The sequence below is a fragment of the Pollachius pollachius genome (genome assembly GCF_949987615.1).
Source record: "Pollachius pollachius genome assembly, chromosome: 16".
NCBI lineage: Eukaryota > Metazoa > Chordata > Actinopteri > Gadiformes > Gadidae > Pollachius > Pollachius pollachius.
The window spans coordinates 18,587,602-18,602,225 of NC_136949.1; the positions used below are offsets into that span (position 1 = coordinate 18,587,602).

General features: G+C 41.6%; 1 protein-coding gene across 1 annotated transcript in view; it reads right to left on the bottom strand.

Annotated features, from left to right (window-relative positions):
- Nucleotides 1–4,816, bottom strand: part of trdn (triadin) — a 34,320-nt gene extending 29,504 nt beyond the window's left edge. Inside the window, exons 1-2 of the mRNA XM_079753239.1 lie at nucleotides 4,535–4,816; nucleotides 1,056–1,259 (exon numbers count right to left, since the gene is read on the bottom strand). Of these exons, the coding sequence (XP_079609365.1) occupies nucleotides 1,056–1,259; nucleotides 4,535–4,553 (223 nt within the window). The 5' untranslated portion in view covers nucleotides 4,554–4,816. The remainder of the gene's footprint in view (nucleotides 1–1,055; nucleotides 1,260–4,534) is intronic.
- Between the last annotated feature and the right edge of the window lie 9,808 nt (nucleotides 4,817–14,624).

The window sequence follows — 14,624 nt, forward strand, 5'->3', positions numbered from 1 at the left end:
TTAAGGTGATAAATCCTTATCTGAGTTTGTGTAAATTAACCTCTACATAGAACTCGTAATGCGTGAGTCCCGCTCCTATCTAGGAACCTTTCATCAATATTTTCGGGGATTGTTCCGAAAATTGTGTTCATATAACATGTTCATGTTCATGTATTAAATACAGGATATATGCCTTCATGTTTAAGAAAATGAATCAATGTTCATAATAACTTTCGAATGAGTAAATAATAATTATTTTCCACTGAGAGTAATTCAGCCATATTGTTTGTTTAAGCAGACAGAAAATTGTCACATGACGTGGACGCAGGCCTATATATATATAAAAAAAGGCATCTTTAAACAAAAAAAAAGGCATTTTACATTAAATTATTCCTATAAAATAGGATGGGTCACAAGACATGGGAGATAATATACCAGTCCACCTCTAGCCAGAAGCTGCCCTGACTGTGGGTCAGTTTAGTTTAACTTAGAGGACTCTACCTCTGGAGGTGGTTTGGACAATGATTGTCTGCCTCTCTCCTACAACGTCTGCATCTTTACATCACAATCTGACAACTGTTTTACTACATTCATGGAAACAAGGCCCAGTTGCAATATGACCGCACACAAAGTTAGCTTTTAACGTCATTTATTTTTACACATCTTAGTAAATATGTTCAATGTCCCAGAGCAGGGGTGTGTTGGATGTACTGTATTACAGAAATACTGATGCTGTGTAATGCAAGAACCTTCACTGATCCTTGTAGGTCCCTCATCTGAAATGTTTATATAACTATAAAAGTGCCAATATTTTAAATGGTAGAATTATACTTATTCACTTGTTAGCATTTATCTTCTCTGTGAAATATGTCACTATATGAATGGGCCCGTCAACTGTTGGCCAAAATAGGGTATCTTTAATCAGAGAACATTGTCAAGATAAGACCTCCATTTAAACAATGTGGGCTGTGTAGACAGCTGTCTGTGTCACAATGCCTGCATGTTACTCTTTTAGCACCTTCACACAGAACACAACAAGCTCTGCCTCTTGGTGGTCCTCGCCACCACATCCCTACCTGAAAGGGTTTTATAATCCATCATGTCAAAGATGATGACGAACACACAGGACCAGGTGATGACGAGGGCCAGCACCAGCACCCAGGCTATGGGGGAGCTGAAGGTGGAGTAGAAATGATCCATGAAGCTCTTCTTGGGGGCCGCACGTGAGGAGCCCTCCCCACCCCGAGCGTCAATCACCATTGTGGTCGTGGACGATCGAACTGAGGAGGAGCAGACAGAAAGGAAATACAAATTTAGATATGTTCTCGTTAAATGGGGAACACATGCATGTTTTTGATAGATAGATAAATAGATAATAACTTTATTAATCCCCCGGGGGAAAAATCTGTTACAGCAGGCCAGCAGCAGTGGAGAACACAGGATAAGATACAATACAATAGAAATACAAGTGCTAATGCAGACAAAAATAGATGCTAAAGTAAAGCCAAAGAGAACAAACAGGGCATACAAAATAAAAGGTATAAACAATATAAATTATAAAGTGGCCCAGTACCAGTACTTCACAGTATATTTAAGTGTATAAATGCAAATGTAAACAAAGAGAATTGGCCCAGTGATCAGGTATATATCAAGTGATCAAGTATATATATCCAAAAACCAAACTGATCTGCTTTACAAGAAGTAAGAAAACATCTGATATGGGTGACAACCAGATTGTTACTCTAACAACAACAACAACCACAACAAAGTTATCGAGAGAGTCGCAACCTATAAATACCTGGGGTTTTTTCTAGAAGAAAATCTGTCTTTCAAACATCACATTGAGTGTCTTACTACAAAGCTAAGAATGAAACTGGGTTTCTTGCATAGAAATAAATGTTGTTTTTCTTTTGGTGCCAGGAAGAAAATTGTCCAAGCCGTTCTTTTATCTGTTATTGACTATGGTGATGTTTTATATATGCATGCAAATTCATCATCTCTGAAAATGCAAGATTCTGTGTACCATGCAGCATTACGGTTTGTCTCAAACTGGCTTCCGAACGCACCATTGTAAATTGTATGAGAAAGTTGGTCTGTCTTACTTATACACCCGTAGGATGGAACACTGGTATATGTTTCTTTATAAGGCAATCTTGCACGATTTGCCTCCGTATTTGTGTTCTCTAATGGTTCCTAGAACAAACAGTGCTCGTTACACTCGGTCTAGCAGTTTGATTATGTATGACATTCCTCGGACTCGCACTATGTTTGGTGAAAGTGCCTTTAAATCTTTTGCCCCACATAAAGTGTCCCACATAAAGGCAGTGGCACACTCAATTGAAAGTGTCTTCCAGCAGGAAGACAGCAACTTAAGCCGAACAGGATATATTAACATGCACACAAATAGATGGCAATGAATGTGAAATGACCAGTATAGTCCTATAACATGACAAAAATACCAGGCTACCTTATTTATATCACACATGAGGGTGCCCCCAGTACAGTGACAGTACAGTGACTCTATCCAATATGAAAACCCTGCCATCATAAACCTTATTGTTTGTCTGACTGGATTTTTTTAAACAAATATTGATGTTGTTGAAAACTTCACTTGGAAGGCATTATATGCTTTGTTATGCACTGTTTTGTGTACTTTTATGTACTTTTTTAGAATAGGATCAGCTTTTTTCAAAATATATTTTTAATTAATAAAAATACCTGCTATTTGACAGTGAACCATTGTGGCAGTGAGAGGTTGGATCTCTCTAGTCCACCTAGGGGGCAACAGGGGCTTTGTCACAGCAAGACAGAGCTGGGGGTTCCACCTGTCGTCTCCCCTCAACACGGCCCCCAACAGGGGATCCTGTTACAGCTGAGTCAGATGGCTTAGCAGCACGTCTACACTAACTGAGCACTCAGTGCAATCCTCACTTTGTTCTCTGCTTGATACAAGACATCAGCATTAGCAATCACATAAAAAAGAATTTGACATGTGAGCTCAGGTAATTCAAAAAACAGGAATTATGATAAGAGTAATATGAACTGCTTTGTTGAGTAGTTTGTGTTCATTAAGTGACCTCAGCTTGTGCGGTTGCATGTGTTCCTGAATACAAAACATAAAATCACACAACAAAGATTTATAAAATTTTATACAACCTATATATATATATAGGTTGTATAAAATAGTCTCTATGCAATAGTGGGGTTATATTATATAGTCCATATCAAGATGGGGTTATATAATATATATATATAGAATATAATCAATGTTCATCATAATCAATGTTATATATAGAATTTACCTATAATAAGCCCCTCTTATATTTGGACTATATTATATGACCTGACTCTTATATATGGACTATATTATATAATCCTACTCTTTTATATGGACTATATTATATAACCTGACTCTTATATATGGACTATATTATATAAATGTACTCTTATAGATGGACTTTATCTATAACCCCACTCTTGGGGACTTTATTATATAACCGCACAATATCTCAGTGTCAGTCCCTATTAATTTTGTCTCCACTTCCTGGTTCATCATGGTGTTTAAGGATATGAACTAGTGACCAGTGTCATCTAAGCAATCTTAACCGGCTGGTTGCACAAACCCGTTGCACAAACCACAAAACCTGAAATATAAAGAAAAAATCTGAAATCTCATTTCTGGCACAATAGTGCTTCTGACAAATCAGGTACAGACCTATCCTATAATTTGATAACTTGAACTATTATTTATATTTCTAAAAATAAAAGTATTTTGTCATTTCATATTAAAAAAAAAGAAGTATTTTAAAGAGATAATACAGTGCATCCATCGTCTATCCCCTGTTACTTTTACTCATCCCTCTGTACGTTAACACAGGGTGCTTCTGTTAACATGAATGTATCCTTGTACCTCTGTGCTCACACTCTCTTAATACATTTGATTTAGAGCGTTAGACCTATATATACATTATAAAGCTGTCAAAGACAAGGGCAGAATACCGTAAAGCCTCATGATTTACAACATGAGGCATTTGGTTGTTGTACAGTAAAATAACAGCCCAAAGAGGATAATAACCTGACTAAAGGAGCATGGGAACCAGAGAACCAAGAATTGCTAGACAGAGAATGAATTGTATTGAAAATAGTGGTTCCCAAACCCAGTGTTCTCAGATCTCAGTGTTGTAGCTTGATAGCTGAAACGTCTAAGTGACGATCTCACCCAGTTTTAAATAGCATAAGAAATGTTACATCCTCGAACTCAACCTATTAAAAAAATATATTTGCACTTCATATGGATTTGGATTTGATATTCTTTATGTAAATCCTGATATTTTTAATGGAGAAAGGTCATTAATATGTCAGTATTATTATAAAAGCAAATTATTCGAAGCAAACACTGTATAAACACAGTATAAAAAGTACTGGAGACACCAAATTGGCATATCTTGGGATATTTTTAAGATTTCTATTGGCTTGTCCACCAAAACCTGAGCAGCACTGTGGTGATTTATTATTGTAGAGGTGAGTGAAAAGGAACATATTGATCATACGTTACCTTCAACTGTCTCAGTCATTGTTTTTGGTTTTACACAGTTAGAATCCACCTATAAATCCTGGAGTCAGATGACATCACCAAACAAATGAGCTGCTACAGCAGATTGTGCACCAGGAGTGTGAACACTCTTTGTTCCACAAAGTAAATCCTGCAGTCAAGTGAGACACAACATCCCATCCATGTGTAGTGCTGACTTCTTGAGAGAGAGAAGTAAAATATAGCTTTCACTGGCCAACAATCTCACACCAGTCTATCCATCTTCTTGACGCTTTTCAAGTAATATTCCTGCTTGTCCTTAGAAGCGTAGAATTGTATTGTATGGATCCAGAAGTCTCCCAGTGGAGTGTGAAGCGGTAGCTAGGTTAAGTTAAATGAGAGTATGGGCTCCGGGAGCCTAGCGTGGTTGGGTGTGTTGAGGTGGAGCAGAGTGTGATGGGATTAGAAGGGCTCTGTGGAACAGAGGAGGGCGAGATAGGAGGGTGGAATGAAGGGAGTTGGGGGTGGGGGTAAAAATAGTCACATCAGTCTCCTAAACTACATCTCTTCATTCCCCTTCCATTTGTCTACAGGAATTCCATTTGACTTAAAAATTATAAAACGGAACCAATGGAACTTGCATCAAGCAATCAGAAACTCGTGTAGTGAACACAGGGTGGAGACGGGTAGCCACCTTTCATTGACAACAGCCTATTTCTGAGTCAAGCAATATGGCCCTGGGTTATTCTTAGAGCTGCCTGGGACCACTGGCATTTGGCTTTACCTTTTTAGGCAAGGGGTGTGACCTCACACACATACACGGCCCCTTCACCCCCTACAGCGTTTCTCGCTCTCCCACTCCTGTTCCTCACAGACCTGTCGTCAAATGAAAAGAGAAGATCTTACTTGGGATTTGTTCACACCAACCCAGTATCACGCGATTTTGTGAGAGAGAGAGAGAGAGAGAGAGAGAGAGAGAGAGAGAGAGAGATACTCTAATTATTAATTAATTCGGAGATACATACACACACACGCACATACACAAACACACACACACACACACACATAACATACACACACCAACGTCCATGAAAGCACACACACACACACATTTATACACACACACACACACCAATGCCTATGCAAGCACACATTCCCACGCACACACACACACACTCACCCTCTTTCTGAAAAAAAAAGAAAAAAAGGGCGGGGGTGGGTTTAATTGTAATGATAACTGTTTTTCTACTGACTTGTCTCACTGTACGGTTAATTTTCTATTGTAACTGCACTTATGCATTCTTTTTGCATTAGCTGTTGGAACATACAGGGTCTGTATTCCTCAACCTTTGTCTTGAAAAGCACAAACCCTGAGTCCTTTAAATGTATTGAAAACAGTGATATTGTCATTCTCACTGAGACCTGGTATCGAGAAAACATAGTTTTCACATAGTTGCCACTATGTGTCCAACAAACTACTCTGAGATCATTGTGCCATCTGTTAAACTACGAACAGCACGCCATTGAAGAGATTCTGCTGGTATTCTGGTGTGGTGCAAGAATGAATTGATTAAACATATATCAGTCGTTAAAACTGAAAAATATCACATTTGGCTGAAACTACACAATATAGGCCTCACTAAAACTACAACTTACCTCTGTGCTGCCTACATTCCACCAGCAGAATCAGAATACTATCAAGAAGACTACTTCAATAATTTGTACTCAGATATATGCTACTTTCAAGCACAGGGAAAAGTGCTACTATGTGGAGACTTTAATGCACACACTGGTGTTGAGCCTGACTTCATAGACCCTCAGGGCAGTGCACATGTTTTTGGCCAGTCACCCTTGCATCTTTCACCAACCACCACCACATGAAGAAACCTCGACTGCGTGGTTAATAACGGTGGAAAAGAGTTAGTGCACCTCTGTTGAGCGTTAGGCCTGTACATGCTTAACGGCAAGATACCAGGGGATTCTCTAGGGAGATTCACGTTTTCTTCAGCTCTGGGTAAAAGTGCAGTGGATTATGCAATCACTGACATGACCCCTCCTACTTCAGTGCATTCACTGTCAGGCGGCAAACTCCTTTTTCAGACCATAACCAAATAAATATATTCCTATAAATGACCAACCAATTAACCTGTTAAAATGTACAAACTCAATCTAACCTACAGATGGGCTCCAGATAGCGCAGAAAAATTCATACAAGTGCTAAACTCACCTGAATTAACCTACATAATAACTAACTTTACTAACCAACAGTTCTGTACTCATGAAAAGAGCATCATTAAAATTAAAAAAACAAAAAAATTGTTTGAGAAATGGTTTGACACAGAATGTAAAAAAATGAGGAAAGAACTGAGACATCTGTCAAACCAAAAGCACCGCCGCCCTTGTAACACAGATCTAAGAATGCAATATTTTACCTCCCTTAAAAGATACAAAGAAACTATCAAAAGAAAAAAACAACACTATAACAGCAAACTTCTTCATGAAATCGAAGAATCCATCAATAAAAATGAGTTCTGGAGTATGTGGAACAATTTGAGCATACAATAACAAAAAGAAATACCAATACAAAATGGAAATATTTGGACAGAGCATTTCAAAAAGCTTTACAGTGAAATAAATTAACAGAAACAAATCAGAACCAGATCAAAGAAAAATTGCACAATTTAGAACTGATATTTAAAGACAATCGAAATCCACTTGACTTCCCCATCTCAAGTGAAGAACTGATATAAAAACTTAAATCCTTAAAGTCCCATAAAGCCTGTGGGCCTGACAGCATCAGAGGTGAGATGCTTAAACATAGCACACCTGCAATGCAGAATGCAATACTCAAGAAGACTCAGAATTCAAACCTTCCTTAACAAACACAATACCCTGTGTAGAAACCAAATCGGCTTTCTTCCAGGCCACCGTACTACCAATCACATTTACACCCTACACACTCTAATCAACAAACATGTAAAAAAATGAAAAATGGAAAAATATTTGCCTGCTTTGTCGACTTTAAAAAAGCATTTGACTCTATTTGGCACACAGGATTATTCTACAAACTAGTAGAGAGTGGTGTAGGGGGTAAAGTGTTGGATGTGATCAAGTCAATGTACTCAAATAATAAATGCAGTGTAAAAATTGGCACAAAACAAACAACAAAAAGAAAAACAAACGAAAAGTTTTTCGCACAGAAGCGGGGGGTAAGACAGGGCTGCAGCCTGAGTCCAACGCTTTTCAACATCTACGTAAATGAGTTAGCGGTGCAGTTGGAACAGTCTGCAGCTCCTGGACTCAACCTTCAAAGCACAGAGGTAAAATTCTTCCTATTTGCAGATGATCTGGTTCTCCTGTCACCCTCCGAACAGGGCCTACAGCAGCACCTGGACCTGCTAGCGAAATTCTGCCAGAACTGGGCCCTGACAGTAAACCAAACGAAAACCAAAATTTTGATTTTACAAAAGAAGCCCAGATGTCAGGTAAACAAATACATGTTCACTCTAGGGAGCACCGTCCTAGAACACACAATGAAATATACCTACCTTGGTCTGGATATTTCTGCATCTGGAAGTTTCAGCATGGCAGTTAATGCACTCAAAGAAAAAGCCTGTAGAGCCCTTTATGCAATAAAATCTAAATTTTACTACATAAACATACCGATCTCAATCTGGTGCAAATTATTTGACAGCATAATGCAGCCTGCAATGAGATTATTTAAAATTAAAACTCTTTTGTGGGAGCAGCCATTTCCATTATCTAATTTTCTCTTCTGCTCTTTCAAGGTCGGTCTCCCAGTTTTTCCTCACCATAGCCTCATTACCGAGAAACACAGAGATATTTTAGACCGTCTTTTCTCCAGGCAAGGTGGAGAGCCAGGAGACCGTCAGACCATTCAATAACAGCAAGGGCTTCACTCTTTTTCCAGTTCATCCTTGCTGCTGATAAAATAGTAAAATCATTAATAATATTTTCCAACTTGCATCTCACGCTGATTCTTAATAAAAACAATGAGATCGTCAGCATAGGCCGATAAAACAATGCTTCCACTAAAACCAGGTAAAATTAGACCTTCGATATTAAAACGTATTTTGTTGAGGAGGGGTTCCAGGGAGAGAGCATAGAGCATCCCAGACAGAGCACAGCCCTGCCTGACACCGCTACACACTCTAAAAGGAGCACACAGATTACCGTTGACCTTTAGCACACTCTCAACCTCACTGTACAACACCTTGATCTTAGCTATAAAACCAGCGCTGAACCCAAATCTCTATAACTTTCCAGAGAAAGTTGTGTTCAACGCAGTCAAAAGCCTTTTCCTGGTCCAGAGAAATCAAACCAGTGTTAAAACCCAATGAGCTGGAGACGTCCAAAACATCTCGAATGAGGTGGACATTGTCCACCATGGACCTGCCAGGCACACAGTAGGTCTGGTCCCGGTGGATGACCTGCTCCATAGCTTTCCCCAGCCTGGAGGCAAAGAGTTTGGAAAGAAGCTTATAATCCACACACAGCAAAGACACAGGGCACCAGTTTTTTATGTCTCGCAAGTTACCTGTTTTTGGGAGGAGAGTGATGACCGCTCTACGGCAGGAAGTGGGCATCAAACCAGAGGCCAGACTCTCATTAAAAACATCTAAAAGATCATTGGCAAAGATTTCCCAAAAGGCTTTAAAAAACTCAACTGTGAGGCTGTCTCTGCCGGGAGGCCGCCGCCCCTGCATGCCCTGCAGGGCGGCATGTAGTTCCTGCATTTCTAACGGCCCTTCGAGACAGGAGTTGGTCTCCGCAGAGACCTGAGGCAGTCCACCAGTGAACCCCTCTAGTAGTGAGTCCTCTTCCTCATATTCGCTGCTGTAGAGTGAAGTATAAAACTCTACTGCACGCCTTCGGATCTGGCTTGGCTCAATAATCTCCTGCCCTGTGTCTGAAAGCAGTCTGTGGATTACTCGCTTCTGCCTGTTCTTCTTCTCCAGGCTGAAGAAATAGCTGGAGGGAACATCCATCTCCGCAATGGCTTGAAACCGGGACCTGACCAGTGCACCCTGTACTTTACTTTCCAGCAGGTCAGCTAATGCTAGCTTTTTTATTTTGAGGACTTCAATATGTCCTCGATCTCCTTTGGATTCACTTAAATCCTCAAGTTCCACAATATCTATCTCCAGGTCCTTCATAGATCTGGTGATGTCTCTAGTGACATTGAGGATGTGCTGTTGACATAAAAGTTTGATTTCGGTCTTGCCATGGTCCCACCACTGCCTAAAATCATTCTTCCTCTGTCTAAAAACATCCCAAAAATAAATTAACACCTCCCTAAACTTTCTATCAAAAGTTAAAACTGAGTTAAAATGCCAGTAATCACTTTTAGGCTTTAGATTTCTAATAAATACATTACATAAAACCAAAGAGTGATCTGTGGGATGATGGTCCTTGATTTATAAATATTAAAGTGATGCTAAACAATAAATACGGTCTAGTCTGGCTGAGGAGATCCTACTCTCTCTAAGGTGGGACCATGTGTACTGTCGGCAGTCTGCGTGCATCCTTCTCCACACATCCACCAGGCCATAAGCAGAGACCAGGGATGCTGGGATGCTGGATGTGGCTCTGCATGGTTTCGGTCTAAACCTCATTTTCAGTAGAATTAAAATCGCCACCCAAGAATAAAAAGTCCTCTGTTGCACAGCCATTTAAAACATCACTTACTTTTTCTAAAAAAACTCTTCCTCTCTGCACCAATTGTTGGAGCATACACATTAATAAAAACATCAAACCGAGCTTTAACTAAAAGTAGCCTCCCCTCGATAAAATGCTCAAGTGAGACCGGAGTGAAAAACTTGGAGAAGAGGAAGCCTACTCCTCCACTCAGAGAAGTACTGTGACTCAAAATGGCTTCCCCTTCCCACTCTCTCCTCCAGCCTGCCTCATTGCCCCTGTCACTGTGCCTTTCTTGTAAATGTAAAACATCATTTTTTTAAATTTTTGCTGTGTCATAAATACTTGCTTCCCATGGAGGCAAGAGCCAGAGAGTCTGGCTCCATTTACATTGACACTCCCTACTCTATAACAATCCATGTTGAATGAGATGCTAAAAACAAAGCAAACAATCAATAAAATAATTAAAACACACATTTGAGCATTTCCCATCATCACTGTTAATTTGTTTTTTTACCTTAAGCACAAGTTTCTTTAGTCTAAAAACTTCTTGGTCGGTTAGGCCAGACACCTCTTTCTGGATAATGTGGAGCATGGCCGAGGAGCAAGGGCGTAGGAACCGGGGGGGACGGAGGGGACTTGTCCCCTCCAATATCGGAGACAGGCGCATTTGTCCCACCTAAAAATTATACCGGATCTGTCAGGTTTCCGATATGTGTCCCCCCCAATGTTAAACTCATTCCTACGCCACCGAGGAGCATAACAAAAGTAAATCAGGGAAGAAATCGTCAATTTTTACCCCATGCTGGTTTTTTGTCTGCTTTAAAAAATAGCTGATTTTATCAGCAATGTATTGAGCTTTTTGTTGACTGCTGGTGAGGTCATGAACTTCACTGCCATCAGAAGCATATTCATCACTGCCACTCTCTGTACTGGCTCCCTTTTCTGTCTGCCTGTCTTCTGCACAGACTTTAGTTTTTTGCCTCACTTGATGTGTTTTTTGCTTTCCTCCTACGTTTAGCAGTAAGTATTGTCTTAACCACCTCTGCTGCCTCCTCTTCCTCCATCCCGTCCACCTCTACTTGATCACCCCATCTTACACCTTGTTCAATTTCGTAATTTATCTTTTCTTCAATAACCTCCTCCGTCTGCATTTCACCTGTATCCCCTGCCACTACACTTTCCTCCGTTTCACCTAAAACCTCATTCTTGTTTTGTGTTCTGAACTGTTCCGGGCTAGCTTTAATGCAGCTCACAACAATACAGTCAACGCATGTCCCTCCTCTCCACTTGAATGCCTAAATTACTTCCTGAATCACAACAGTACTTGTCCGGTCTCTAGCGCCATCTGCTGGCCGGATGGTATCGTAACATCTCTCTTTACATAACAAATGAAGATGTCTAACAACTTTAGATGTATCTCTGGCTATTATTATAACAAGCATTGCGAACATGAACACGTAAGCGGAAACTCACATTCGGAATACACACGTTATGTGTTTCCTACACAGGTGTAACATATCAACTTATCACACAAGGATACTGGTATAATCTATTTACTAAACAACTTTTCAATACTCAACCATCATCAGTGTCCAAACTATTCCCTGTCGTTCTCCGGGCACATAGTCTTTGTATATCAAGGGTTTCCGTATATTGGATCTGGTCCTAGTGTGCAGACCTTCTGCGTCCTGCGAACCTTCTGGTACCACTGCCCCATCTGCGACCTGTTGTTCTGTCTCAGAGGAAGGCTCTGGATACCAGTCACTGTCCAGTGTGGTATGTTCTCCTATTGGAGATATCTCAAGTTTTTCTGGCACTGGACGAATGTCCTTTTGGTTCCTACGATATGTCTTTCCATTCACCAGAACTTCATAGGAACGTTCACTGTGTTGGTCTATGCACATCCCCAGGGACCACCGTGTGTCTTGGTCCTTGGGGTGAAGAAGGACTCTGCCCGTTTGATCTTGGATGAGAGCAGTCATGTTCCATGCCCGGGCATCATAGTGCTGTTACACTGTCTGTCCCCTTGCCTGCTTACTTTCAGTGACATTCTGTACCACTTTGGGCTTTAGTTGTGTGTCTCTGATGGGCAGGAGTGTGCGTGTCCATCGGGACATGTGCCTTTGCATTGGGGAGCTACCACTCCATCCATTGGAGTGTTCCTCCATGCCAGAACAGCTTTCCATGGATCACTTACCTCCAGGGATGCCTTTTTGAGCAGCGATTTGGAGATTTTGACAGCTGACTCAATTTATCCATTGCTCTGGCTGTGATTGGGGGATGACGTGTCATGTCTAAAGTCCCAGTCCTTGGCAAAGAGCTGAAAGTCCATTCCTGAAAAAGCAATGTGGGGAGTTCCATGTCTACTGAATTGTCTCTTGCAGCAGTCAATAGCGGTGGATGCAGTGTAGTCTGTCAGTTCTTCTAGCTCCCAATAATCCATCATGATGAGGTATGTGCTTTTGTTTAGAGAGAACAAATCCATTCCCACTTTAGACCATGGGATGCAAGGGACTTGATGGGGAATCAGTGTTTTTTTCTGTTGTCGTCGCTGGACTGAGTTGCAGGTGGAACAGCTGCTGATGAAGTTCCTTATGTCTTTCGTCATGTCTGTCTTTCATAAGTTTTCCGGAGGCTGGCCTCTATTCCTGAATAGCCAGTGTGAATCTTTGCCAAGAACTCGGAGCGCAGTGCTGCAGGGATGAGCACTCTGTTCCCTTTGAAAATGAGGCCCTTGTCTATCTTGAGCTCTTCTTTGTATGTCCAGAAAGGCTGTAGTGACTGCCCTATATGTTGTTTATTCTCTGGCCAGCCTCTGCTGATGCTTGGCTGAAGTGTCTGAAGCACTGGGTCCTGTGCTGTGTGCGTCTTGATAGTCTCTAGCGTCTGAGTGTTGAAGTTTATATCACAGGCATGACTTACCTGTTCGAGTTCTGGCTGGGTGAGTCCCATGGCATAGACTGTGGTTGGGGTTTGCATTTGGGTGTGTTCTGTATTCGCTAGAGGTGTCATGGACTGGAAGTCTGCGATGTGTAGCTGCTTGCCTGGCTTGTAGATCACTCAGAGCTGGTATCTCTGTAGCCTGAGCATCATCCGCTGTAGCCTCTTTGGTGCTGAAAGCAAGGACTTTTTAAAGATAGTTTCAAGTGGTTTATGATCTGTATGAACCGTGACATATTCTCTGCCATGCAAGTATTGGTCAAACTTATCACATGAAAAAACAATGGCCAGGCATTCTTTATCAATCTGCGCGTACCTTTGTTCTGTGTCCGTCAGTGGTCTAGATGCGAATGCCACTGGTGGCCAATTCTGTAAAAAGGCCACTCCCAAGCCTGTCTCACTAGCATCACCTTGCAGCGTGACTTATTCCTGGAGGTCATAGTATTTGAGGACTAGGTGGTGCGTGATTAGGCGCTTAATGGTCTCCAGCGCTGCGTCGCGTGCTGGCAGCCATGTCCAGTCTATATCTTTGTTGGTCAGACGTTGGAGAGGCTCACACACATCTGATAGGCTAGGGAGGAACTTTGATAGATTCAGAGTTCACAAACCCTAACAGTCTCTGGAGAGACTTGACGTCTGTTGGTGTCTGCATGTTCTGCACAGCTGTATCTTATCAGGATCTGGACACAGGCCCTCTGATGTGAGGCGATGACCCATGTATGTAACACTGGGAAGCTTCAGCTTCTTTTTGTTGAGCTTCAAGTTGACTTCTCTGGCTCTTTGCAATAGGGCTTCAAGATTCTTGTCCTGGTCTGCCATGGCGTCCTCGTCAGTGTCTGCACACCCATACACCAAGATCATACATCATCTGCTATCACACTCACACCTTTCAGGCCCTGAAGTGCCTCGTGTTGTCTCCTCTGATATTCCTCTGCTGCTGGTTTTATACCAAATTGCATTCTCAGCCATCTGTATCGTCCTTCCGGTGTCCAGAATGTGGTCAGACAACTGCTTGCTTGATCCAGTCGCACTTGCCCAAAGCCATCTTTGGCATCTAATACTGAGAGTATCTTGGCCTTTGCCAATTCCGGCAGTATTTCTTCTACTGTGGGCATCTGGTAGTGTGATCTCAGTGGACCCGGGTCCAGGCATATACGTAGCTTGTCTTTCTTCTCCGTCACCACCATGTTGCTGATCCAGGGTGTCGGCTCTGTGACCTTGGCTATGATCCCATTCTGTTCCATTTCCCTGATGGCTGTGGTTAATCTCCCTTTTATCGGGATTGGCGTGCGCCGCGGCAACTGCTGCACAGGCCTCACCTTGTGGTCTATCTCCAGGTGTAACTCTCCCTTGAGGCATCCCAGTCCGTCGAAAACATCCTCAAATGTGGAGACGATTTCTTCTGCTGTTTTGGGTGTGACTGTGTCTGGGAGATTTTGGGTGTTGACACTATGTATGACATGCTTGGGGTCTATGTGAATTAGGTTCAGTCTCTGGCAGGTGTCGGCTGAAA